The following is a 27377-nucleotide window of genomic DNA, read 5'->3' as shown; positions in this document are numbered from 1 at the left end:
GCTTGCAGTGTTTATTCTATTATCAGTATGCAAGCAGCAGGCCATGCATGTTACTGTAGTGCCTCACTGTTGCAGAGCTGATTTCAGTGCTTATTCTATTGTCAGTATGCAAGCAGCAGGCCATGCATGTTACCATAGTGCCTCACTGCTGCAGAGCTACTTGCAGTGCTTATTCTATTGTCAGAATGCGAGCAGCAGGCCATGAATGCTACTGTAGTGCCTCACTGTTGCAGAGCTGCTTGCAGTGCTTATTCTATTGTCAGTATGTGAGCAGCAAGCCATGCATGTTACTGTAGTGCCTCACTGCTGCAGTGCTTATTCTATTGTCAGTATGCGAGCAGCAGGCCATGCATGTTAATGTAGTGTGTCACTGCTGCAGAGCTGCTTGCAGTGCTTATTCTATTGCCAGTATGCGAGCAGCAGGCCATGCATGTTACTGTAGTCCCTCCCTGTCAAAGAGCTGTTTGCAGTGCTTATTCTATTGTCAGTATGCGAGCAGCAGGCCATGCATGTTACTGTAGTGCCTCACTATCGAAGAGCTGTTTGCAGTGCTTATTCTATTGTCATTATGCGGGCAGCAGGCCATGCATGTTACTGTAGTGCCTCACTGTCGAAGAGCTGCTTGCAGTGCTTATTCTATTGTCAGTATGCGAGCAGCAGGCCATGCATGTTAATGTAGTGCCTCACTGTTGAAGAGCTGCTTGCAGTGCTTATTCTATTGTCAGTATGCGAGCAGCAGGCCATGCATGTTACTGTAGTGCCTCACTGCTGCAGAGCTGCTTGCAGTGCTTATTCTATTGTCAATTTGTGAGCATTAGGCCATGCATGTTACTGTAGTGCCTCACTGCTGCAGAGCTGCTTGCAGTGCTTATTCTATTGTCAGTATGCGAGCAGCAGGCCATGCCTATTAATGTAGTGCCTCATTGTTGCAGAGCTGTTTGCAGTGCTTATTCTATTGTCAGTATGTGAGCAGCAGGCCATGCATGTTAATGTAGTGCGTCACTGCTGCAGAGCTGCTTGCAGTGCTTATTCTATTGTCAGTATGCGAGCAGCAGGCCATGCATGTTAATGTAGTGCGTCACTGCTGCAGAGCTGCTTGCAGTGCTTATTCTATTGTCAGTATGCGAGCAGCAGGCCATGCATGTTAATGTAGTGCCTCACTGTTGAAGAGCTGCTTGCAGTGCTTATTCTATTGTCAGTATGCGAGCAGCAGGCCATGCATGTTACTGTAGTGCCTCACTGCTGCAGAGCTGCTTGCAGTGCTTATTCTATTGTCAATTTGTGAGCATTAGGCCATGCATGTTACTGTAGTGCCTCACTGCTGCAGAGCTGCTTGCAGTGCTTATTTCATTGTCAGTATGCGAGCAGCAGGCCATGCATGTTAATGTAGTGCCTCACTGCTGCAGAGCTGCTTGCAGTGCTTATTCTATTGTCAGTATGCCTCTCTTTACTTACAATGTCCTTTGCATGTGCTGTTTGATGCCTAGTGCATCTTTACTTAATCGTGTGCCTGCCATATCTCTCAATCTCTTAGGGCAAAAAATCTGGACAAAGCCTAAAATGATGGAGGGACAAATAGGGACAGATTTTAAATATTGCTCTTACATACTTAGAAAGTTGATAGAATAATAGGTTTTGCACTAGTATGAATTTTCTGAAGGATGTGGAGTCTTAAACTATAATGTTTGTCATTATTTAATGACTTCAATCTTCAGCTATTTGTCAGAAAGGAACAGATTTTAGGAGGAACGCACCAAAAATATGAGGCAAAAATCTGGACATTCTTCAAAAAGCAATACAGTTGAGAGGTATGTGTGCCTCTACAAATAGCATCCTCCTCAGAAGTTAGAGCTGTACATGCATTCATTTCTTGTCCATGAATCCTTGCCATAGTCCTGACAAACACAACAAAGCTACCTCTCTTTTGTTAACATTAAAATAATTTTATTAAACATCCATACATTGTTTGTTCAGGTACCTTTTCAGAATTGAAGACATGAGTATAGCGACAACAGTGAACTTTTTTTACAATTGTCAGCATATTTACAAATGCAAAATGTAAAAAGCTATGGTATTTGCATGAGTAAGGAGAAAAAACCTGCACAAAGCATTGAAGAATACTTTGTAATACTATCCTTAAAGAATCAGTGAATTTAAGTAACTAGTCTCATTGTTCTGCCAAACAACCATGGAAATACTAAATTAGTTGTATAACTGAAACTGCATACATTATTATTATTATGTTTAACACTGTTATGAATGGTGTTGTCATGTCATAACATCATTAGGGATTCCATTCTGAATGCTATTTGAATTTTTACATATTAGTATCCATAGCTCAATAAATCAATACAGTCTACCCTGTATGTAAAAGCTAGACTTTTAGCTGGCAAGTTTAGTAGACTCTAAACCAAGTTTAATAACTAGTATCACCAGGAGTAATGAAAGAGAGAAAGGATAGTATATTTTACCACATTTTTGCAAAATCTTACAGATGAGTACTATTCATTAATACTCTATAATCTCTGCAAAATGTAACGTTAATTCAGCTGGTGATTTCCCTGCTTTTTCAATGGAACCATCTACTTTTCTGGTTTTATTGGAGACATAAGCTTGGTTTTCTTCTGCAGAAATATGGATTCAATTGAAGGAGAACATATTTTGGCTGTCATCTTACTCACAGGAGAATTATTCTATTTTTTAATAATACTTGAAAGGGTAGCATTATCAAGTTAAGAAACTAAGAATGAGATGTGTGTTAATTCATTTTGATCTTTGTTATAAAAAATAGTGCAGTTATAAAATTGCTTGTCAAACTGTAACTGTAATCCATGAATAAAATTTATCTTCATTAGCTATTTGTGAAATACTGTAGGTAACCAAATGGACCATTTCAAGATTTGCATTTTAACAGTTAATGTTGTTTTTTTCTAGGCATTTTCTGGAAATAGCAATGCAGACAGTGTGGTGCATTACAAACTACAGCACTCGATAAAAACACGGTATCTGCGTTTTGTTCCTTTGGACTGGAATACCAATGGAAGGATAGGTATGAGAGTTGAGGCATATGGATGTACTTATGGTAAGTAACTGTACAAGATACTAAGTGTAACATCTGTACATGACTTTTATTGATGCCAGTTAATTTGCACTATTTCTGCAAATGCAAGTTGTTCTACTTAGCAGTGCTCTCAATGCTATATTTAAAGGACACACAATAATGTCTGCTGCTTTTATTTCAAAGCTTCTTGGCATACAATAATGTATGCTGCTTTTATTACAAAACTTCTTGGCATACAATAATGTCTGCTGCTTTTATTACAAAGTTTGTTGTCAGAAAATAATGTCTGCTGTTTTTATTACAATGTTTGCTGCATTCTTAGACTCAAGTGCATTTCCTACATTGAGTCTAAAACATGGGATCATGGTTTTATGTCACTTACATGATTTGAAATAATATCTAACATGAACAATAAAAAACACTCTAGTAGGTCCTTGTGTCCACAACAAAACTACAGCAAAGTATCCAAAAACAACAGGAGGACACAAGATAGGCCTCAGGTTATAAAGCTTTAATCAGGCACAATCGCTTTCACATCTGCTTCTTCAGGTGCATAAAAACAAACTGAAACTAGTCATACTTTTAACATTGCTGAATGCATCACATGACAACAATACATCACATGTCTATATACACTCCATTACTATAACATATTAAAGCTATTAAATAACCACAAAATAACTAAATATTCAAAGAAAATCATAAAAATGTAATCATAAAATATTTCTTATATACTTTGTGCACTATAAAAACATTGTTAATATACATATTCTTAAAATCGACTACTTTGCCTACATAGAGGTTTGGCCTTTAACTTTGGTCTCAATGGTATTTGTTCATTGAAACCATGTCCCATGTCATCTCTGAATAAGACTATCCATCTAGCTTCCAGTTCCTCTGTTTTATTACATGTGTCCCCCCCTTTTACTCACAAAACTCCTGGCAATGGCCATAAACTTAAATTTATGTTGGTTGTTAGTATGCACAACATGGATGGCCAGGGCATAACTTCTGCTTTGTTTGCCTATGTGATAAATGTATTCTCTAATCCTCTCCTTGAGTGTACGGTCTGTTTTCCCAATATAAAATTTCTTGCATACTACACAGTGAGTGAGATACACTATATGCTGTGTATGACATGCAGCTTGTACTTTAAATTTATATAGCCGATCCTGATCTGGATATAAAAGTTCATTTCTTACATCTATATACTCACAGTATGAACAATTGCCACATTCTCTTCTCTGGGTGCACGTAAGCGTCTCTTCAAAGACTTTTGATTTCTGAACAAAAATTCAGGTTCATTCTCTATCCATTTTGTGATCTACTTGTCAGTGGTCAATATCCCCCAATGTTTACGTATAATGTTCATATAAGACCCGACATCACTAGAGAAGCTTAACGGCACCTTTAACTTAGGCTTACAACCACTGGTCTCTTTTTCCTTAGACCATCTATCGAATAATAAGATCTAGCCTTAGTATGTCACAAACTAACTACTTCTTGAATTTGCTTCTGTACATCTCTCTCCTCATAGCCTCTGGCCAGTAAATCATTCCTCGTACTGGTCAATTGTTGATGGAAATCTGCATCCCTAACGTTTAACCTAGACGGTCTAAAAAACTGATGCCTAATAACATTATCAAATTATTAATGACATTATTATTATTAGGGTGCATACTTCCTCTGTTTAAAAGATAGTTAACATAGCATTCCTTTCTGTACAAGCATGTATATATGCTCCCTTATTCAATATTTACTTGAACATCCAAAGAGTTCATTCTCTCATATGAGATAACAGAAGTAAACCTTAGAAAAGTGTTGGTTGCATTCAAGTACATAAGAAATTCCAAGAACTCCTCTTCTGTACCTGCTCATAAAATAAAAAGGTCATCTACAAATCTACAAAAGAACAAAACTTTGTTCTGATATGGGCCACTCAATAAAAACTCATGTTCCCATACAACCATGACAGTGTTGGCATAGTTATTGCACAGGATGTGCCCATAGCTATGCCATTACGCTGCCAGTATAAATCATCACCAAACAGAAAAACATTATATTCTAAGACCATTCTCAGTAAATTCCTCACTAGTATAATTTTACTTTCAGATCAGAATACATTTCCATAAACCTGGTTAAACTTTCCAACCCAATCACATTGGGTATAACAGTAAAAGGAGAGACCACATCAAGTGTTACCATGAGAACACCTTCAATAGAGTTGTAATTGTTGAAAGTGTATAAATCTCTCAAAAACTGTTCTGTGTCTCTTAACATAAGCTCTCTACTACTTAAAAGTAGTCTCAAACATTTTTCAATGAAAATGGATGCTGGTTTAGTACACCAGTTTCTACTGCACACTATAGGCCTCATGGGTGATTCAGTAGTGCTCTTGTGTAGTTTAGGCAAACCTTGGATAATGGATGTAGTAGGTAAGGTAACCATAAAATAATATAACAGACTGTTATCTACCATGCCATTTAAAAACATATATTTTATTGCTTATGCACTTTTTCTGTGAACAGCTTAACCCTAACAGATGTCAGTTTCTCATACAAAACATCTTCCTTCAGCATTTGAAACATAGCGAAATCATACTTATTTTTATCCATAATGACCATAGGCCCTCTCTTATTGGCAGGTCAGATTACAATTGTGTCATTCTTCTGTAAATCCATTAAAGCTATTCTGTTCAAGAGTCATTTACTTAACTTAGAAAAGGAATTATTCAAATTGAAGCGTAATCAGTATCAATCTTTTCATCATGAAATTTGTGTTAAAGAAGGCATTATACCACATGAGCTACGCGCATTGAAAATGCCTTAATATTTACCAAATTATTCCATGTTTCTAAGTGAATGGTAGAAACTTAATATAAATACTAGTCTGGGCTATTTGAGACTGCTTATAACTGCTGCAAATAATGAGGTGAAAACCACAAGGTCTACCATTAGTACCTTATATAATGAACTACTGAATCAATTTGGTGCTGCCATGGTAGATTGACACATGCCTGAGGTATTTGATTCAGTAGCTGCTTATTAAAGGCAACTTTTGAAAACAAAACTAAGCAAATTGGAGAGAGACAGGACTGATTTTTGTCTTGGCCATGTTTTCACTTGACCGAGAACACAAGAGATTGTGAACAATACAGTACAAGGCAGGGAGAATGGTGTCTTGTTTAATTCTGTCTCCTTGCCTTTAGCAGCTAACCAGAATGTTGTTTCCTGAGTGAATGAGACATCGGTGTATGATGTTGCAGTGAAGGAACCAGGGGCTAGGAGAAACAGTGCAAGTTGTAACACAAGTTCATAATGCAGATGAAGGAACAACAGAATCTAATTCTACTGAAAAGCAAGGCATGGTCCATTCTGCCAACAGTGATTTTTTAGAGAACAGAGGTGTGCAGCCTTTGAATTTCCCACTACCTATAAGAAAACAAAAGCTACTTGCCTTGAAACAACAGAGCAGAGGTTGCAGCAGGAGCAGGAACAAAAGGAAGCACGATGGGTTGAATGAGAGCCCATACAATATAAAGAAAACTTTTTTCAAAGAAAGAAAGAAAGACTTGATATGGAATTTATCCCATCATGTTCTGTCTCAAGATGAGTTTAATTTATTACAAAATGGATTGTCTTTCATACCCACTGGTAGGTCTAACTTTGCAGATGTTATATTTGATATAAAGATGTTTACACGTAATTTGATGTTAAAAATGCAGTTTAATGGCACAGAGACTACACATATGCAAGGTAGTCATGTTTGCAAAAAACTAGCGCATTTATACCTGCAGTTAACCCATTAGTTAATGCTTTTGAAAAAATGTGCCTAGATGACATACATAAATTGAATGATTTTAATAGGCATAAACATTACAAGGGGCAAAAATATTATAATTTAACAAAATCGATTTACAATAGTAATCAGGCCTGCCGATAAGGGAGGGCCTATAGTCATTATGTATAAAAATAAATATGATTTTACTATGTCTCACATGCTGAAGGAAGATGTTTTTTATGAGAAACTGCCCCCTCTTAGGGTTAAGCTGTTCACAGAAAAAGTGTATAAGCAATTAAAAGATATGTTTTTGAATGGCATGATAGATAACAGTCTGTTATATTATTTTATGGTTATCTCACCTACTACACCCATTATCCAAGGTTTGCCTAAACTACACAAGAGTACTACTGAACCACCCATGAGGCCTATAGTGTCCAGTAGAAACTGGTATACTGAACCGGCATTCATTTTCATTGAAAAATGTTTGAGACCACTTTTAAATAGTAGAGAGCATGTGTTAAGAGACACGGAACAGTTTTTGAGAGATTTATACACTTTCAACAATTACAACTATATTGAAGGTGTTCTCATGGTAATGCTTGATATGGTCTCTCTTTTTACTGTTATACCCAATGTGATTGGGTTGGAAAGTTTAACCAGGTTTATGGAAATGTATTCTGATTTCTCTGAAAGTAAAATTATACTAGTGAGAAATTTGCAGAGCATTGTCTTAGAAAATAATGTTTTTCTGTTTGTTGATGATTTATACTGGCAGTGTAATGGCGTAGCTATGGGCACATCCTGTGCAATAACTACGCCAACACTGTCATGGTTGTATGGGAACGTGAGTTTTTATTGAGTGGCCCATATCAGAACAAAGTTTTGTTCTTTCGTAGATTTGTAGATGACCTTTTTATTTTATGAGCAGGTACAGAAGAGGAGTTCTTGGAATTTCTTATGTACTTGAATGCAACCACCACTTTTCTAAGGTTTACTTCTGTTGTCTCATATGAGAGAATGAACTTTTTGGATGTTCAAGTAAATATTGAATAAGGGAGCATATATACATGCTTTTACAGAAAGGAATGCTATGTTAACTATCTTTTAAGCAGATGAAGTATGCACCCTATCTATGTGTTTGATAATGTCATTAGGAATCAGGTTTTTACAGCGTCTAGGTTAAACTTTAGGGATGCAGATTTCCATCAACAATTGAACAGTACGAGGACTGATTTACTGGCCAGAGGCTATGAGGAGAGAGATGTACAGAAGCAACTACAAGACGTACTTAGTTTGTGACATACTAAGGCTAGACCTTATTATTTGGATAGATGGTCTAAGGAAAAAGAGACTAATGGTGGTAAGCCTAAGTTAAAGGTGCTGTTAAGCTTCTCAAGTGATCTTGGGTCTTATATGAACATTATACGTAAACACTGGGGGATATTGACCACTGACAAGGTGGTCACAAAATGGATAGAGAATGAACCTGAATTTTTGTTCAGAAATCAAAAGTCTTTGATGAGACGTGTATGTGCACCCAGAGAAGAGAAAACACCTATGGGTGGTATGGGGACTAAGTTAGTGGCAAATGTTCATACTGTGGGTATATAGATATAAGCAATGAATTTTTACATCCAGATCAGGACTGGCTATATAAATTTAAAGTACAAGTTACATGTGATACACATCATATAGTGTATCTCGCTCATTGTGTAGTATGCAAGAAATTTTATATTGGGAAAACAGACTGTACACTCAAGGAGAGGACTAGAGAACACATTTATCACATAGGCAAGCAAAGCAGAAATAATGTCCTGGCTAAACATGTTGTGAATACTAACAACCAACATAAATTTAAGTTTATGGCTATTGCTAGGAGTTTTGTGAGTAAAGGGGGGTGGGTACATGTAATAAAACAGAGGAACTGGAAACTAGACGGATAGTCTTATTCAGAGCTGACATGGGACATAGTCTCAATGAAGAAATACCATTGAGACCAAAGTTAAAGGCCAAACCTCTACGTAGGTACAGTAGTTGTTTTTAAGAATATGTATTTTAACAATGTTTTTATAGTGCACAAAGTATATAAGAAACATTTAATGGTTATGTTTTTATGATTTTCTTTAATATTCAGTTATTTTGTGTTACCATATAGCTTTAATATTTTATAGCAATGGAGTGTATACAGAAATGTGATGTATTGTTGTCATGTGATGCATTCAGCAATGTTAAAAGTATATAGAAAAAAGGTGCACCACTGTACCTTCCCAAGGAAAGAAGTAATAAATAAAAGTAAAAAGTGGAAGGTACAAACAGGCAGTCACAACAAGTACGTTACTCAGCTAAAAAAATCCAACTGGAAAAAATCCAAATGGCAGGTGCATAATTCTTCAAACCTGGAGATTCACCACTCTGAAATAGTTCTTTCAACACCACCAGACTGAAGTAGCAGTTTCAAACAGAAAAAGCAGCACAGGTAAAAACAGCTGCTTACCTCCATCTAACAATAGCTTGTAACAAAGTTCCAAAATCAAGGACAACCAAGCATTAGGCGGAATAAACTTTAATTAACATAAAAAGGCGAGCGCTTTCAACAATAGTATTCCTCAGGCCATTGAAAATGCTATGCAAACAAGGTACATAAATACACTTTCCATTTGAAAAAATGATGTCATTTCCTGTTAAGGAATAGTTTAAATCAAATAAAGTGGTAGCGCTGAAATTTTAAATGCCTGTTGCGTACAAAATACGTACATGCAAAACTATTAAAGGTACTAAAAACAAATAAAAATAGGAAAATCCTGTATATTAAACTTTTAAAAATGTAATACCATGGTAAAAAAGTTTATGGAATGCTTATTCAAATGTTATCAACAAGCATTACATGCTGCATCCCATCTTACTCATGCATCTAAAACACATTTGTTTAGTTATATAAAAAATCAACCATAAAAATTTTGCCATAAGAAATTTTACCATAAAAAATTTTAGGGGCGCTGTCATTTACAACTCAAGCTGCATAACTAAATTGACTGTCCATAAATGAATAATAACCAGATAGTGTACCTATATAAATAAAGCAATCTTAAACAAATCTAGCAAGGATGATGTGCTGCTACCCATAGAGCTCATGTTCCTAAACAAACACAATGAATTATATAGATAATATACATAACATATACTGGATTCTGCAGGAGTACCACGGGGGGGGGGGGATGTGTACAGATGTCTAAAATGTATCCACATACAAGTCCATAAGCATATCACTGCAAAAATAATCAACGGCAGGAACGTAACTTCCTTGCCTTAAGCTTAGGCTTGATAGACACTCTATCATTCAGGCCTGGGTGGCAGTCAGCTCTAAGTCTAATAATCCAATCAACTTCTTTCAATTCTGTTCTGTTACAGATGTCACCACACCGAACAGTAAAAGGATTAACCTGTATTACTTGGAACTTGAAGCAATGTTCATTAGAAGTATTACTGACATGTTTAGATAGTGCATTGTTAATGGATCCTGTCCTGATCTTATACAAGTGTTCCCTGATTCTATCCCTAAGCTTCCGATCCATTTTGCCTACATAGAACGCAGTGCATTGTGTGCATGTGGCCAAATAGATCACATGCATGGTATCACAGGTAGCATTTACTTGAAACGTGTACTGCTGTGAACTAATGGGATGTGTAAACATATTAGTTTCATTAATGTATTCACAGTACTTACATTTGTGACATTTCTTAGTAATATCTTCTACTCCTGATGTTGACCTGTCCACTCTACTGGGGCCACACAACATCCTATGTAAGTTAGGTTTATTTTTATATATAAACTTGGGATGATCATCAATGATGTTAGAAATTCTAGGATCTGTTAACAATATTTCCCAATGTTTATTATAAATATCTCTAATTTTTTTCACATCTTGTGTGTAGTAAATGGGTACTCTAATACTGTTAACATCATAAATACTCATAGCTTTAAATGCGGAATTATTACTGCATTCTCCAAAATATGGCATGGCTCTACCTGTTCTTAACTCATCAATTTCTGACATGCCTGCATCTATTTCAGTCATACTATACGAACGATACAAGAACTTCAATTTTAACTGATTAATTTCATTTTTAAAATCAGTGTCATTAGAATGTAAACGGGATGCCCTTATAGCCTGACCCTTAATAATATTGTGAAAAATATGTTCAGGATGCATACTGCTTCTATGTAAATAAGTGTTCCTATAGCAGCTTTTTCTGTAAACTCCTGTATTTAAAAAAACATTGGGTAACTTTTCCACAAATACATCCAGATATGAGATTTTTTCTCTGGATTTAGCCATTGTAAATTTTAAATAATCAGTGACTGTATTCATCTCGTCCAAAAGTTCTGCAAGTAAATTCTCATCTGTTTCCCAAATAAGGAAAAGGTCATCTACAAAGCGTGTATAAAACAGAACGTGTTCTTTGAATTTACTCATCTGAAACAAATGTGTATATTCCCATTCTGCCATAACTAGGTTGGCGTAACTATTGGCACAGGAAGTGCCCATAGCTACGCCATCCCGTTGTATATAGAGTTGACCATCAAAAGTAAAAACATTATTCATCAGAACAATTTGCATCAAATCGCAGATAACTTCTATTTTACTTCTAGAATAGGTGCCATCTCTTTCTAAGCACCTCTTAATACTATTAACCCCTTCTTTATTAGGGATAACTGTAAACAGCAACTGAACATCCAAAGTCACTAAAAAGTTACTGTCACATCCCTGTCTGTTAGGCATCCTTTCATATAGGGTAACCAAAAATTGTTTCGTATCCCTTAAAATGTGTACATGTTTATTCACAATGGGTTTAAGAATATACTCTAAATATAATGAAATAGGCTCAGTCACCCAACCTCTCCCAGCAACTATAGGTCTCATAGGTGTGTTGCTGCCATGTTTATGTATTTTGGGTATCCCTTGAATGCATGGAATGGTGGGTTTATCCACTATGAAATATCTATACAGCTCTTCACTAATTTTACTTTCACTGAACATAAAGTTCAAACTATCTACAACATTCCCTATAATATTATTAACTTTACACATATTAATTTTACTGTAGAAGTTTTCCTCATTAAGCATGGTTTTCATACTACCAACATAATACTCCATATCCATTATGACCGTCGGTCCACCTTTGTCGGCCGGTCTGATCATAATGTTATGGTCACTTTTTAGGGTTGTGAGTGCTCTTCTCTGTGCTGGTCTGAGATTACCATGCCAATTTCTTCATTATTTAAAAGTTCATTTTGGTAAAGTTCTTGCTCTACCAATTTGGAGAAAGCATCAATTAGGGGATGCTGGTTAGGAATAAATGTGCTGGGCTTCCTAAACCCATGTTCACTGGTCACAGCATTACCAAAATCTAATTTTAATTGTAAATTCCGTGTAAAAAGTTTTAAGTCATAGCATTATGATCAGACCGGCCGACAAAGGTGGACCGACGGTCATAATGGATATGGAGTATTATGTTGGTAGTATGAAAACCATTATGTATATTATCTATATAATTCATTGTGTTTGTTTAAGAACATGAGCTCTATGGGTAGCGGCACATCATCCTTGCTAGATTTGTTTAAGATTGCATTATTTATATAGGTACACTATCTGGTTATTATTCATTTATGGACAGTCTATTTAGTTATGCAGCTTGAGTTGTAAATGACAGCGCCCCTAAAATTTCTTATGGCAAAATTTTTATTGTTGATTTTTTATATAACTAAACAAATGTGTTTTAGATGCATGAGTAAGATGGGATGCAGCATGCAGTGCTTGTTGATAACATTTGAATAAGCATTCCATAAACTTTTTTACCATGGTATTACATTTTTAAAAGTTTAGTATACAGGATTTTCCTATTTTTATTTGTTTTTAGTACCTTTAATAGTTTTTCATGTACGTATTGTGTACGCAACAGGCATTTAAAATTTCAGCTCTACCACTTTATTTTATTTAAACTATTCCTTAACAGGAAATGACATCATTTTTTCAAATGGAAAGTGTATTTATGTACCTTGCTTGCATAGCATTTCAATGGCCTGAGGAAGACTATTGTTGAAAGCGCTCGCCTTTTTATGTTAATTAAAGTTTATTCCGCCTAACGCTTGGTTGTCCTTGATTTTGGAACTTTGTTACAAGCTATTGTTAGATGGAGGCAAGCAGCTGTTTTTACCTGTGCTGCTTTTTCTGTTTGAAACTGCTACTTCGGTCTGGTGGTGTTGAAAGAACTATTTCAGAGTGGTGAATCTCCAGGTTTGAAGAATTATGCACCTGCCATTTGGATTTTTTCCAGTTGGATTTATTTAGCTGAGTAACGTACTTGTTCTGACTGCCTGTTTGTGCCTTCCACTTTTTACTTTTATTTATTACTTCTTTCCTTGGGAAGGTACAGTGGTGCACCTTTTTTCTATATATTCTGAATTTTTATTTGTTTTGCACCAATGGCAGGAACTAATCAGAACATTGTGTCTATTGAATTACCGTATAAACCAGAGGTCCAAAGCAGTAGCAGGAATTGGTTTATAAATGCAGTCATGGGAGATTTGAAGCATTTATCCTCCTATGTAGTTTCTGAGAAACAGAATGAAAATGGTATTTTACAAAAAGAACACCGAGGTTTGACTGTGCTGTTACAGGAAATGGAATCTGACTTTTTTAAGCTAAAACGTCTCCAACTGCAACAACAGCATTTTGAAGTATGCATAAGCCGTAGGATTATCCCAAGAGGTCTGCGCATACTAAAAATGCCTACAACGGGTACTGTTTATCCTGACCTTCTGTATTTATGGAAACAGATTAATCTAGACACTAGTATTAAGTACATGGAGTTGCTTAATGCCTATTTTTTACCACAAGAGACAGCCTTGAGAGAACTGATACAAAAGCAACAGTTACAGTTATATGATGTATACCCTGACCATGTATTGAATGTTCCAATAGAAAGATTGTTGGACAGTGTGTATATCTATGAGAAAAAACTCCTACAACAAAAACAGGATAAAATTAAAAGGGACACAGACGATTTTAGAATGGGCAATGTCTTCACTTGGCCCAAAGCAGATTATGTCATCAGAAATCAAAAGGGGACTTTGCATGACAGTATTAATAAAACTAAAGAGGCACCTAAGGTTATCAACAGCAATGTAGGTGCAACAGCTAATGGTCAGAGTGTGAAAATTAGGAATGCGGTGGTAAAAACAGCCTTAGTATGTAAGGATGGTAGTAATGAGAATTGTTTATCACCTGCTAGTAATTTACATAATATATCAGTTTTTGAGGATGCTAATACTAGGGTTGATATTTGTGAACATGTTGATACACCTACTGAGAATACACCTTTGGATGCATGTATAGCCAATAGTAGTAAAGTCAAAGAACTGAAAGAAGTGAGCACTACTTCTGGGGGTAACCCCTCTGCCCCTTTCCCTATTGCAGTCCAATGGAGGGGGGGGTGCTCCCTAAGCACGGGACGGCAGAAGAAAAGGCAAGCAGACTTGAATCATATAGGCCCAACCCTGAAGAAAATGTGGCAGGGAGGGAGAGATCCTTGATATGGAATATCTCCAAGAGGAACCTAACTCAGGATGAATGTAGCATCTTAGAGAAGGGCTTAACATTTATCCCTTCCTATAAAAGTAATATAACAGATAACATCACTGACTTAAAACTTTTTACACAGAATTTACAATTAAAATTAGATTTTGGTAATGCTGCGACCAGTGAACATGGGTTTAGGAAGCCCAACACATTTATTCCTAACCAGCATCCCCTAATTGATGCTTTCTCCAAATTGGTAGAGCAAGAACTTTACCAAAATGAACTTTTAAATAAACGAAGAAATTGGCATGGTAATCTCAGACCAGCACAGAAAAGAGCACTCACAACCCTAAAAAGTGACCATAGCATTATGATCAGACCGGCCGACAAAGGTGGACCGACGGTCATAATGGATATGGAGTATTATGTTGGTAGTATGAAAACCATGCTTAATGAGGAAAACTTCTACAGTAAAATTAATATGTGTAAAGTTAATAATATTATAGGGAATGTTGTAGATAGTTTGAACTTTATGTTCAGTGAAAGTAAAATTAGTGAAGAGCTGTATAGATATTTCATAGTGGATAAACCCACCAGTCCATGCATTCAAGGGATAGCCAAAATACATAAACATGGCAGCAACACACCTATGAGACCTATAGTTGCTGGGAGAGGTTGGGTGACTGAGCCTATTTCATTATATTTAGAGTATATTCTTAGGCCCATTGTGAATAAACATGTACACATTTTAAGGGATACGAAACAATTTTTGGTTACCCTATATGAAAGGATGCCTAACAGACAGGGATGTGACAGTAACTTTTTAGTGACTTTGGATGTTCAGTCGCTGTTTACAGTTATCCCTAATAAAGAAGGGGTTAATAGTATTAAGAGGTGCTTAGAAAGAGATGGCACCTATTCTAGAAGTAAAATAGAAGTTATCTGCGATTTGATGCAAATTGTTCTGATGAATAATGTTTTTACTTTTGATGGTCAACTCTATATACAACGGGATGGCGTAGCTATGGGCAATTCCTGTGCCAATAGTTACGCCAACCTAGTTATGGCAGAATGGGAATATACACATTTGTTTCAGATGAGTAAATTCAAAGAACACGTTCTGTTTTATACACGCTTTGTAGATGACCTTTTCCTTATTTGGGAAACAGATGAGAATTTACTTGCAGAACTTTTGGACGAGATGAATACAGTCACTGATTATTTAAAATTTACAATGGCTAAATCCAGAGAAAAAATCTCATATCTGGATGTATTTGTGGATAAGTTACCCAATGTTTTTTTTAAATACAGGAGTGTACAGAAAAAGCTGCTATAGGAACACTTATTTACATAGAAGCAGTATGCATCTTGAACATATTTTTCACAATATTATTAAGGGTCAGGCTATAAGGGCATCCCGTTTACATTTAAATGACACTGATTTTAAAAATGAAATTAATCAGTTAAAATTGAAGTTCTTGGATCATTTGTATAGTATGACTGAAATAGATGCAGGCATGTGAGAAATTGATGAGTTAAGAACAGGTAGAGCCATGCCATATTTTGGAGAATGCAGTAATAATTCTGCATTTAAAGCTATGAGTATTTATGATGTTAACAGTATTAGAGTACCCATTTACTACACACAAGATGTGAAAAAAATTAGAGATATTTATAATAAACATTGGGAAATATTGTTAACAGATCCTAGAATTTCTAACATCATTGATGATCATCCCAAGTTTATATATAAAAATAAACCTAACTTACATAGGATGTTGTGTGGCCCCAGTAGAGTGGACAGGTCAACATCAGGAGTAGAAGATTTTACTAAGAAATGTCACAAATGTAAGTACTGTGAATACATTAATGAAACTAATATATTTACACATCCCATTAGTTCACAGCAGTACACGTTTCAAGTAAATGCTACCTGTGATACCATGCATATGATCTATTTGGCCACATGCACACAATGCACTGCGTTCTATGTAGGCAAAACGGATCGGAAGCTTAGGGATAGAATCAGGGAACACTTGTATAAGATCAGGACAGGATCCATTAACAATGCACTATCTAAACATGTCAGTAATACTTCTAATGAACATTGCTTCAAGTTCCAAGTAATACAGGTTAATCCTATTACTGTTCGGTGTGGTGACATCTGTAACAGAACAGAAATGAAAGAAGTTGTTTGGATTATTAAACTTAGAGCTGACTGCCACCCAGGCCTGAATGATAGAGTGTCTATCAAGCCTAAGCTTAAGGCAAGGAAGTTACGTTCCTGCCGTTGATTATTTTTGCAGTGATATGCTTATGGACTTGTATGTGGATACATTTTAGACATCTGTACACATTCCCTTCCCACCCCCCCGTGGTACTCCTGCAGAATCCAGTATATGTTATGTATATTATCTATATAATTCATTGTGTTTGTTTAGGAACATGAGCTCTATGGGTAGCGGCACATCATCCTTGCTAGATTTGTTTAAGATTGCATTATTTATATAGGTACACTATCTGGTTATTATTCATTTATGGACAGTCTATTTAGTTATGCAGCTTGAGTTGTAAATGACAGCGCCCCTAAAATTTCTTATGGTAAAATTTCTTATGGCAAAATTTTTATGGTTGATTTTTTATATAACTAAACAAATGTGTTTTAGATGCATGAGTAAGATGGGATGCAGCATGCAATGCTTGTTGATAACATTTGAATAAGCATTCCATAAACTTTTTTACCATGGTATTACATTTTTAAAAGTTTAATATACAGGATTTTCCTTTTTTTATTTGTTTTTAGTACCTTTAATAGTTTTGCATGTATGTATTTTGTACGCAACAGGCATTTAAAATTTCAGCGCTACCACTTTATTTGATTTAAACTATTCCTTAACAGGAAATGACATCATTTTTTCAAATGGAAAGTGTATTTATGTACCTTGTTTGCATAGCATTTTCAATGGCCTGAGGAAGACTATTGTTGAAAGCGCTCGCCTTTTTATGTTAATTAAAGTTTATTCCGCCTAACGCTTGGTTGTCCTTGATTTTGGAACTTTGTTACAAGCTATTGTTAGACGGAGGTAAGCAGCTGTTTTTATCTGTGCTGCTTTTTCTGTTTGAAACTGCTACTTCGGTCTGGTGGTGTTGAAAGAACTATTTCAGAGTGGTGAATCTCCAGGTTTGAAGAATTATGCACCTGCCATTTGGATTTTTTCCAGTTGGATTTATTTAGCTGAGTAACGTACTTGTTGTGACTGCCTGTTTGTGCCTTCCACTTTTTACTTTTATTAATGTTAAAAGTATGACTAGTTTCAGTTTGTTTTTATTCACCTGAAGAAGCAGATGTGAAAGTGTTTGTGCCTGATTTAAAGCTTTATAACATGGAGCCTATCTTGTGCTCTCCTGTTGTTTTTGGATAATATCTAACATGACTCATTAATACTACTTTGTTTTCCAAGATGAAACAAGAATATTAAAATAAACAGAAATTTAAATACACAATATAACCAGTTACAAACAAATCTAAATATTTGGAACACATTAAACTATTTTAGAATGAACAAGAGCGTTTAACATAGACACAGATGAACTGTGTATGTCAACAAAAGTTCCTAATATGAAAATTGAAGGAAAGATGTTTTGCTGCATAAACTAAACAATAAATGTATATGGAATCATAACCATAGACATGATTAACAGCCCAGATAAATTGTGCTGTAACACAGTATGCACATTATATTTAAGAGGATGGCAGCTGGGTAACAGACCGATTGTGTCTTTTAATAAAAGATTCTTCAGACTCATACCTGAGACTGTAAACCAACCTCTAAACAAGCATGGCATGTGGGTTACAAATACCTAAGAGGCTAGTATACATGTAATTTGGCACAGTGGGAGAAAACTCTTCTGCATGATTAAAATTTGTGTTCAATGTTAGCCTTAACCAATTCATGGACAGTGCAAATTGCAGTGGGTATTCAACTTGTTCAAAAATTATTATAGTTTCTGTGAATGAACAATAGCATAATTTAATAAATAAAGTGTTTAATTAATAGTCATTAGATAATTTAAAGGTATGCCTCTGCTGTCTAATGTGGCATCCTATAAATATATCATCAAAAGCATACTGAATAAAGTATAGTTCCTACCTCCTGCTTTGTAAGTAGTTCACAAATATGCCTGGCCCTGAGTTCTTCTGTGCAATGAAATTCTTCAGTGAGATTAAAGATCTTATTAGTATAGTTTGGTTTAGAATTGCATATTTATTGTATTTATTTCCAGTAGTCTTTTACAAGTAGAACAAATGTGTGCTACAAGTGTCTAAGCGATGCACAGGTCCCACTGCTGTTTAACCTTATTTTAATAATCTTCTAACCACAGTATACATTTGTATACCTTCATTTTTTTTAATTTCTCCATAGTATTGTCTTATTCTTTGTTTTGCTTCATAGTTGCCTCTGTAGAGGGCTTTTTGTATCCTAGATATTGTATCTTTTCACAGATTTATGAAGAGTTTTATTAACTGCAAATGTGCATTTTATATTGTTCCAGTTGAGATATGCAGTGATAAGTGTTGCCTTATAGCAACTTATTTTCCATTGGAAATCAGGGCTTCTGTTTTAGCCCATAAGAGTAATACACTGTGATTTAGTGTAAAAGTTTGCAGTAAATAAAATGCTTGTACATACTTTCTATAGCTGGCAGACACAATCTTCTTTTTGCATTAGGAATGACATCTCATAATTGTTTTCCAATTATGAATGGCAAGAGCTGACTGTTTTTACCTGTTCTTATTTATTCTGTACAAACTGGTTGGTTATTTTATTGGTCTTTAAAATAAAGAAAAAGTATGCAGTAGCAGGGATATGCTGGAGTGTTTAAATTGTGAGACAGCAACTTTTCATTAGCTGTCATTCTGCCTGTTATGTAGATGGGGTTTCCTCCATGCAAGTACCCCTATTAAAATAAAAAAGTGCTATATCCGCTTAATATGCACGTCTAATGTCAAAGAAGACTAGAGGGAGGGTGGCCTAATGGTAAAGGTGTTTGCCTTACAAACACAAGGTGCAGCGTTTGAGTCTCACAAGGGATAATTGGCTAGGCTTAAAATTGCTCGCAAGAGCAGTTAGCTTAGTACTAATCTAGGAACCTTATTCGTGGATAATTGAGATAACCTTTTAGTTCTTAAATTATGAGTTCTCTTCAACTTGAGTGTTGCTGTAGGGGGCTAGGCGAGAAGGTTGTGGTCTTGTTATTGTTATTATTGAATTTGGATAATTTTAACAAATTCTGTTGGCATTTTATAAAAAGAAGAGGATGGTTACAAAGACTGCTAGCTGGTTTTATGTAGTCACCAGAAATAATGTTCCTACTGTAGGTTTACCCCATGTCCAAATACTGCAGAAACTTTGAGGGGTGCCTACAGTTCCAGCCAATAGGAAAATGTAACAGGGTAGATTGCAGCCCTGCCTAATGTTTTTCTATAACTGAAACCCATTAGATTGAATGTGACCATATGAATACCTTTAGCTAGCAGACAGATGTAGATATATTAATAAAACCTAAAAGTATTGCCAGCATTTGAGATATATATTTATTTATTTTCTATTTAACATTTTTTACTGGGAAAGTTTGACTTGGAACAAGCCAATTTTCAGCGGAGGCCCAGGGAGAAAAGCTCCAGACACATGCCTTTGTGACATGGCAGGAAACCAGAGCACCCAGAGGAAACCCACACAAATGCAGGGAGGACATGCAGACTCCACACAGAAGGCACCCTAGCTGAGAATCGAACTGGAGAACCTCTTGCTGTAAGGTGACAAAGCTAACCACTGCACCACTGCGGCAATCTAATAGAATCAAAATCTTTCCAAAGTCAAAAAACATAGCTACATCTCACTTATTACATACTCACTTAGCTTTCAGTAATAAAACATAATGCATGTCGATTTGTACTTCTAAAGTATTTGCAGAAACCCATGTTGGGAGTGAGTGACAGAGAGAAAGAGAGCGAGAGAAAGAAAGAGAGGGAAATTATGTTTAGTAATAAGTTTATTTTTTTCCTTAAATAGTATTTTATTAGAAGTTTTCTAAACACAAATTATCACAAGAAAAATAAAAAGAAAATTGAACAACTTAAATACTACTACACCTATTCACCAACTATTTACAACATTTACACAAAATATTAAGGATGTATTTGATAAAACAAGAGTATACAATTCCACTAAGACTGATAAATCTTACAATTTCGAAATTGCAGAGAACTTAACTAATGTTCAGTGATTTGTCTTATTTATAGATTCTAGTGACAATGTAAACATGAGCATAACAGAAGAATAAAGACAGAATTCAGTTACTTTGGTTTTCTGTTTTTGATGGTGTGATACAATTTTGCAGGTTTTAGTGTAGTTGAGAGCCATTTGCCTAGCAATGTCCTAGTCTTACAGTTGGAAATCTAGCCAGTTTTTAGTAACATAAAAATTTATAAGCATATGTCTACTTATCAAGATCCTTACATCTTTCAAATTTAGCTTAATGGGGAATATTAAGAATGGCAAATTGCCAGACAATAAGGTTCCCCTAATAACCCAAAAGTCTGATTTTTTTTTTTTTTGCTTTTCAATTCCCCATTATTTTGTAGGAAATCTACCGTTCCAAAAATATGTCTGCATTATCTGTTCCACTTATGGTGCATGACAGAATGCAGGCTGGAAAGTATACATCCTTATTCATGGATGTTAAGTAGACATTGCATATCATGGTTAGTTGTGTGTAGTAATGTGTGGAATGCATTTCAGGATGATTAGCAAGGTTTGTCTTTTTATATATTGTCTTTTTAAGGATTGTGCAGGGGTAATTTGGAATGGACAATATCTGTGTGTGTGTGTGTGTGTGTGTGTGTGTGTGTGTGTGTGTGTGTGTGTGTGTGTGTGTGTGTGTGTTTCTGTTGAAATGTAATATTAATTAAATGATTCGAAAATAGGTCTCTCTAATTTTAATGGTGTCCATGTGTCTTTTATGATTTATTTTATTACTAAGTTGTCAATTTAGTTTAAATTTTGAATGAATAAGGTAAAAAAAAAACTTTGATTTAGAGCAGGTAGGTATCATTTGGGTAGATTTGTTGATGACCTTAGATTTTTAATAGATTTGGGATTTATTGAGATAATTTCTATAGTAGTGTTTTTAAGAAAAGGAAGTGGTAAGAAGCCAGACTGTGTGTTATTTAGTTTAAAGCTTGTGTTTAGATGTAAGAGTTGGACGAGATTAGGGATTTAATTTAAAATTAGTGGATTGATTATTTTTGAAAAGATAATATTAGGGCAATAAGAAGGTTATTTATTGCAAGAGTTTATAATCTTTAGATGTAAGAAGTGGAATGAAAAGGAGGCTGAGGCTATGGGCAGTATTCATGGCCCAGGGCATTCCATATTTGTAGCAATAATCTGCAAAGAGTGGCACTACATGGTTACACAAATCCCACATTGTTAGGATGACTACAGAAATGCAGATGACTTTTTTTTAGACACACTCTGTATTGGAAACATGTAATGTGATTTACACATAACTGATAGGGGGATGGCTGATACACTTTTAAGGGGGTTTGCACGTATGTGGATGAGATGAGTTCATAGACATTAATCTATAATGAACTTAGTGTATACATAGTTATGACAGAAAACAGCCATTTTTCAGGTGAGTATGGTGATGTGATGGGAGCTGATATGACGCTAAGCATACCTGAACATTTGTACTGGAGGGACCCCTTAGGTAAATGCATTATTTTGCTGTATGTGCATACCTGGATATCCTATTAAAGAGGTTACTTGGGTGAAATGTGTATTTCCATGCTTGTGCATATCTGGAGATATTACTGATTGGGTCCCTTGGATGAAATGTGTATTTCAGTGCTTTTGCACAGCTGGACATTTTACTGATGGATTCCTTTGGGAGAAATGTGCATTTCAGCACGTGTGCATACCTGGACATTATATTGAAGGGATCACTTGGGTAAAATGTGTATTTCAGTGCTTGTGCATACCTGGACATTTTACTGATGGGGTCCCTTAGCTGAAATGTGTTTCAGTGCCTGTGCATACCTGGATATTTTATTGAAGGGATTCCTTGAGTGAAATGAGTACTTCAGTGCTTGTGTATACCTGCACATTTTACTGATGGGGTTCCTTAGCTGAAATGTGTTTCAGTGCCTGTGCATACCTGGATATTTTATTGAAGGGATTCCTTAGGTGAAATGTGTATTGCAGTGCTTGTGTATACCTGCACATTTTATTGAAGGGATCCCTTGGCTAAAACATGTATTTCAGTGCTTGTACATACCTGGACATTTTACTGATGGGTTTCCTTGGGTAAAATGTGTATTTCAGTGCTTGTTCTTGCCTGGACATGTTAGTGAAAGGGTTACTTGGATGAATGCTTCATTTTGGTGCTTGTGCATACCAGGTAATGTTACTGAAGGGGTCACTGGAGGAGATAATTTATATCTCAGGATATTTGTTCATAGCTGGTCAGACTGCTGAAGTGATCACTTTGCAAAATAATTTATTTTGTCATTTTAGTGCTTGTGAATAGTTAAGACAAGCTAATGAATGCTTGCTGGGAGAAATAATTAATTTGTGTGCAAGGGGAGTGTTTGTGCATACTTGGACAAACAAGTTTGTGGACTGCATCTCCACTACCAAAGGAGAAGCACCACATTTAAGAATGGATGCATGTACCCCAGGAATGTCGACCTATGAATTGCATAACCGCCTCATTAACATACTATGCTTTACAACACTTCTCATTTGCATCTCATTATTTTTTAGGCTTTGCCCATTAGTGTAAATGTCATGATTTTACTTCTCTCATGCATACGCACCAGGAATACCCCAATCTCATCTGCAGAAGTGACTATGAATACCACTCTATATGCTTTTAGGCATTTAGCCCACATGTTTATTATTACAGGATTCCATTGTTTGGCAGTTCTGGAGTATTCCACTGTTCTTATGAGTCTGCTTCAATTTTTAATTAAATATATATGAAATTCAGGGAGGTTAACTCCATGAAGGGCCATATATGGAATAAGTTTACTATAAGAGATTTGAACAGGTCTAGGTTCCCACAGAAAATTAATAATAGAACAAGTAAGAATTTAAAAAGTAATGGTAACTAGTAGAAAAATTATATCATCTAAAATATGGAAAAGATATTCATCTTATTACCATCTTAGAAAGAAATGTGAAATTTAGTTTTACCTATCTTTTCAGGTAATTTTGAATATTAGACTGTGTTTTTTATAATTTGATTAGTCGTTTGATGTTTGATAATGAGGAACTGAGATTCCTACATATTTCATAACCTCGCTTAACTTTATTCCAATTAGGTCAGCAATGTCCATGAATTTAAAGTTTTGACTTAAAGAGAATAAAGTAGATTTGTGAAGATTCAGTTTGTAGTTGAAGAGTTTTGAAAAGAGGTTTATCAAATTTAGGATTTTGTCAATATCAGAATTTGGATAATTGCATGTGTTAAATTTTCAACCTGCAACATTTTCACAGTTTCAGTGTTTTTGAATCTTGGCAGTTGACCTATCTTTATGTGATACCTAATTATTCCTAGTACAATAATAACCATCTGTGAATTAAACTGTACTTGAGTCAGTTATAGGCAGATCTTTTGTCATAATATACATCCTACTGGAGTAGGAGTCAATCATATTTAGCCCTGTTCAGTCCACTGTCACATAAAGCTACAAGTTATCTTAGACCTAGCACATGTGGAGACATTATTTGGCTCTTGAAACACTACTTATAATTTGATATATCACTAGATATATTCATTCTTTCATGGAATGATGGTATATTACCCAGTGTAAAGGATACAAGGTAGATGTGGGGCAGCTAGACAATCCAATGCATGGTCCTGACTAGCTGCAGTTATGATTACAACAGCATAACATTTAAAATTTATAATTTAACTAGTCATCATGCATCTGGCTTTGTCCCTGTTCTAAACCAGACTGAACCTTACTTCTTCCTCCTATTTTTCTCTTCTTACTATACCTCTTCCTTCTGTGCTATGTCCTCTCGGCAACAAGATTCTATAGAAACCATCTGTATACTAGCCAGAGCTTTTTTTCCCCTCTACAACCTTCTTTTTCTTTTTCTCCTTTTTGTCTTATAAATGATAACATTAAACCCTTGAGTTTACCTGTACCCGTGTGTATCTTAAACTATGCATTGACTCTATACTACTAGTCTTAAACATAATTTTTATTTTTGTTTTCTTTCCAAATATTGTTAATTTTCCCATGTATAGCAATTTAGAAACTTTTTAAGTATTGTATTTTTTTCTGAAGTATTGTATTTTTTAACTATTGTTTTCTGTAATTTTACTTTGCTTGGAGCTTATCTCCCTGGGCCTCTACTGAAAAGGGACATGTATCCAGCTAGACTAGCCCAGTCAACAAATGTAAAATAAAATAAATAAATAAATTGTTGCCCATTTTTAATATGGTGCATGAGGTCTGCTTATTGCATCACAGATGAACTGATGTACTTATGGATTTGAATAGCCAGTAATAATAGATGCATAAAGTGCCTGTATCAATTAGACACTAGCCATAGAGAATGGGAATGCAGCATAAAAGCTATAACATATTAGCTGCTAGTAGGATTGGATATGCAAAAAAGGGATGAAAAATGAGGGTTATCCTACTTTATATTGGCCAAGCAGCCTGTAGCATACATTTATAACCCCAGCTCAAGCATACTGACAATTAACTATGTGTTAAAGCATACATAAGTAAGGCATGCCATGTCAACTGGAGTTAGAGCTGATGGAGCCTTGTTAAGGATGAAAGCGCACACCTATTTACTATGTTTTATTGTTGAATAAAAGACTGATTTCTAAACAAGTTATAAGTGGTGGATTACTTTGAATTCTCATCTGAGATTGGCTACAGTTTGCGTTCATTTTCTCAGTTTTAAGGAGGCTCAGCCAGCGATGTCTGTTACTGAAGAAGTACTAGATTTCCCTGTGCTGTAATGTTTTCTTTAAGGGTAGGAGACGTCTTATACAACAAGGATGGACAACAGTTGCACCTCTCAACAAGATTCTGTTTGTTTCTTATTTTGTGGTTAGTCCTTTGGGTAAGGATTGGGAAAAAAGGTTCAATATATATAGATTGAAAATGTATGGAGAAAAAAGGATAACCTCGTCTGACTTCGTTCTTGATATTTATTCATTTATATTTGTTTATCAATGTAGTGCACTGATCAATATTCACCAATTTCAGGCTCAGCCCAAATGGAATACAAAATATTTTACAAACAAAAACATACAGGAATGCAAGCAATAACAGATTAGTTCACACTAATTACATAGAAATAACTGTATATACATTGTAGTGAACAAGCACAGTGCAATGTTCAATAAAAGCAAAGTGCAATGTACATTATATGCATTATTTCTAGAGTGGGTGTATCTGCAGGGAATCTTGAGAGAGGACAGACTAGTAAAGGAGACAGGTTGGGTGATATGTCCTATGTTGAAGCAGGAGGATTCGCTTTGGATGAAGAGGTGCTTTTTGAGTTGCACTCTAAATTTGACGTAAGTGTTGAATTCCTTGATTTTGTTGGGGAGAGCTTGCCATAGATAGGTGCCTGAGAGTAGAAAGCATGTGCGGTATTGTGGAGACTGGTCATGAATCTGGTTATAGTAACATATCTGTATAGATTTAGTAAAAGAATAAGGTCGCGTCAATAAACAAAAAAAAATCACACTTATTCAATCAAAAGCATTAGAAACATCAATGGCTTGTGGAAATAAGTGTTGTTTATGAATTTTAAAAATCAGTAATGATTCTGATGTTAGTGTTTAGGCATTTGTCTGCCTTTGTTGGAAAAAAAACTTAACTAGAAAGGTGAGATAATGTGGGTGTGGGGAGATTTTAACTGGGTAAATATGTTTGTAAAGACAGTGAATGTGACTTTGTTGGACTTAAAATCTTTCTGCTCAGTAATAATTTCTGTAATCTTGAAATTAAGTTTGTAGCATGTAGTATTATGTGTTATTCAATTATTGGTTCTAGGTCTATAACTGGAAAACAGTTCTGTTTCTTTTGCCTGATTTGGGGGTTACAAATCTAGTTGATTTTTGGACAATCTGAAAAACTATACTTATTCCAGATATATCCATACAATTCAGTTCAATGGACAATGGCATGACACTAGGCTTTGAACATTAAGTTATAGAGATTCCCCTCAGGGTCTGACTACTATAGCTGCTTTTTCTTCCTGTATGACGACTTCAAAATGAAATGTGTTATCTTGTCTAATGGTAACTTGATGGAGGTCTGCTGTTGTGTTAAGTTTCTGAAAACTGTTCACTATATTCCGAGATCCTTTGGTGAGTTCCTGTAAGCCAGTCATTAAATGTTTGCAATTCTTTTTTTAATGTTTATTATTTCAACTTATATTATTCCATGGTGGTACAGCAGTAGCATTGTTACCTCACAGCAACAGGTTTTCCCGTTCGATTCTCGGCTTGGCTTGTGAGTGCCTTTTGTGTGGAGTCTGGATGTCCTCCCCATGGTTGGGTAGCATTCGAAAGACATGCGTGCGTAAATGGGCGTGCGTTCGTTGAAGGTTGGGCATCATGCTGGCACCTCGGCTTTTCGTAAAAATCTACTGCCAATCATTAGCGGACCGGAGTTCCGCTGTGGCAACCTCTTTACTGGGTAAAAGCTGAAAGACAAACAACATTATTTCAACTTATATCTGCTCTTTATTAACCCTATGAGCAAATATAGCATATTGTACTCTCTTGCAATAAAACTTAATGGTTAGTAATTTCCCCGAGGAATTTTTTAATGTCCAGCATAGTCAGCACTAGACATGCCGAGTGCCAAATAGGAAAAAAAAAAAAAAGACTGAAAACTTTAA

At 35.5% G+C, this 27377-nt stretch overlaps 1 protein-coding gene across 1 annotated transcript in view; it reads left to right on the top strand.

Moving 5' to 3' along the window:
* Window positions 1-2634: 2634 nt before the first annotated feature.
* The window catches only part of LOC122802342 (contactin-associated protein-like 5), a 2566556-nt gene continuing 2541813 nt past the window's right edge, over window positions 2635-27377 (top strand). The window contains exons 1-2 of the mRNA XM_044071980.1: window positions 2635-2718; window positions 2935-3082. Of these exons, the coding sequence (XP_043927915.1) occupies window positions 2635-2718; window positions 2935-3082 (232 nt within the window). The remainder of the gene's footprint in view (window positions 2719-2934; window positions 3083-27377) is intronic.

The sequence above is a fragment of the Protopterus annectens genome, chromosome 5.part0, assembly GCF_019279795.1.
Source record: "Protopterus annectens isolate FY-2018-M chromosome 5.part0, PAN1.0, whole genome shotgun sequence".
NCBI lineage: Eukaryota > Metazoa > Chordata > Ceratodontiformes > Protopteridae > Protopterus > Protopterus annectens.
Note: the sequence above shows the minus strand (reverse complement) of the source record. Positions and strands in the feature narration are given on the sequence as shown.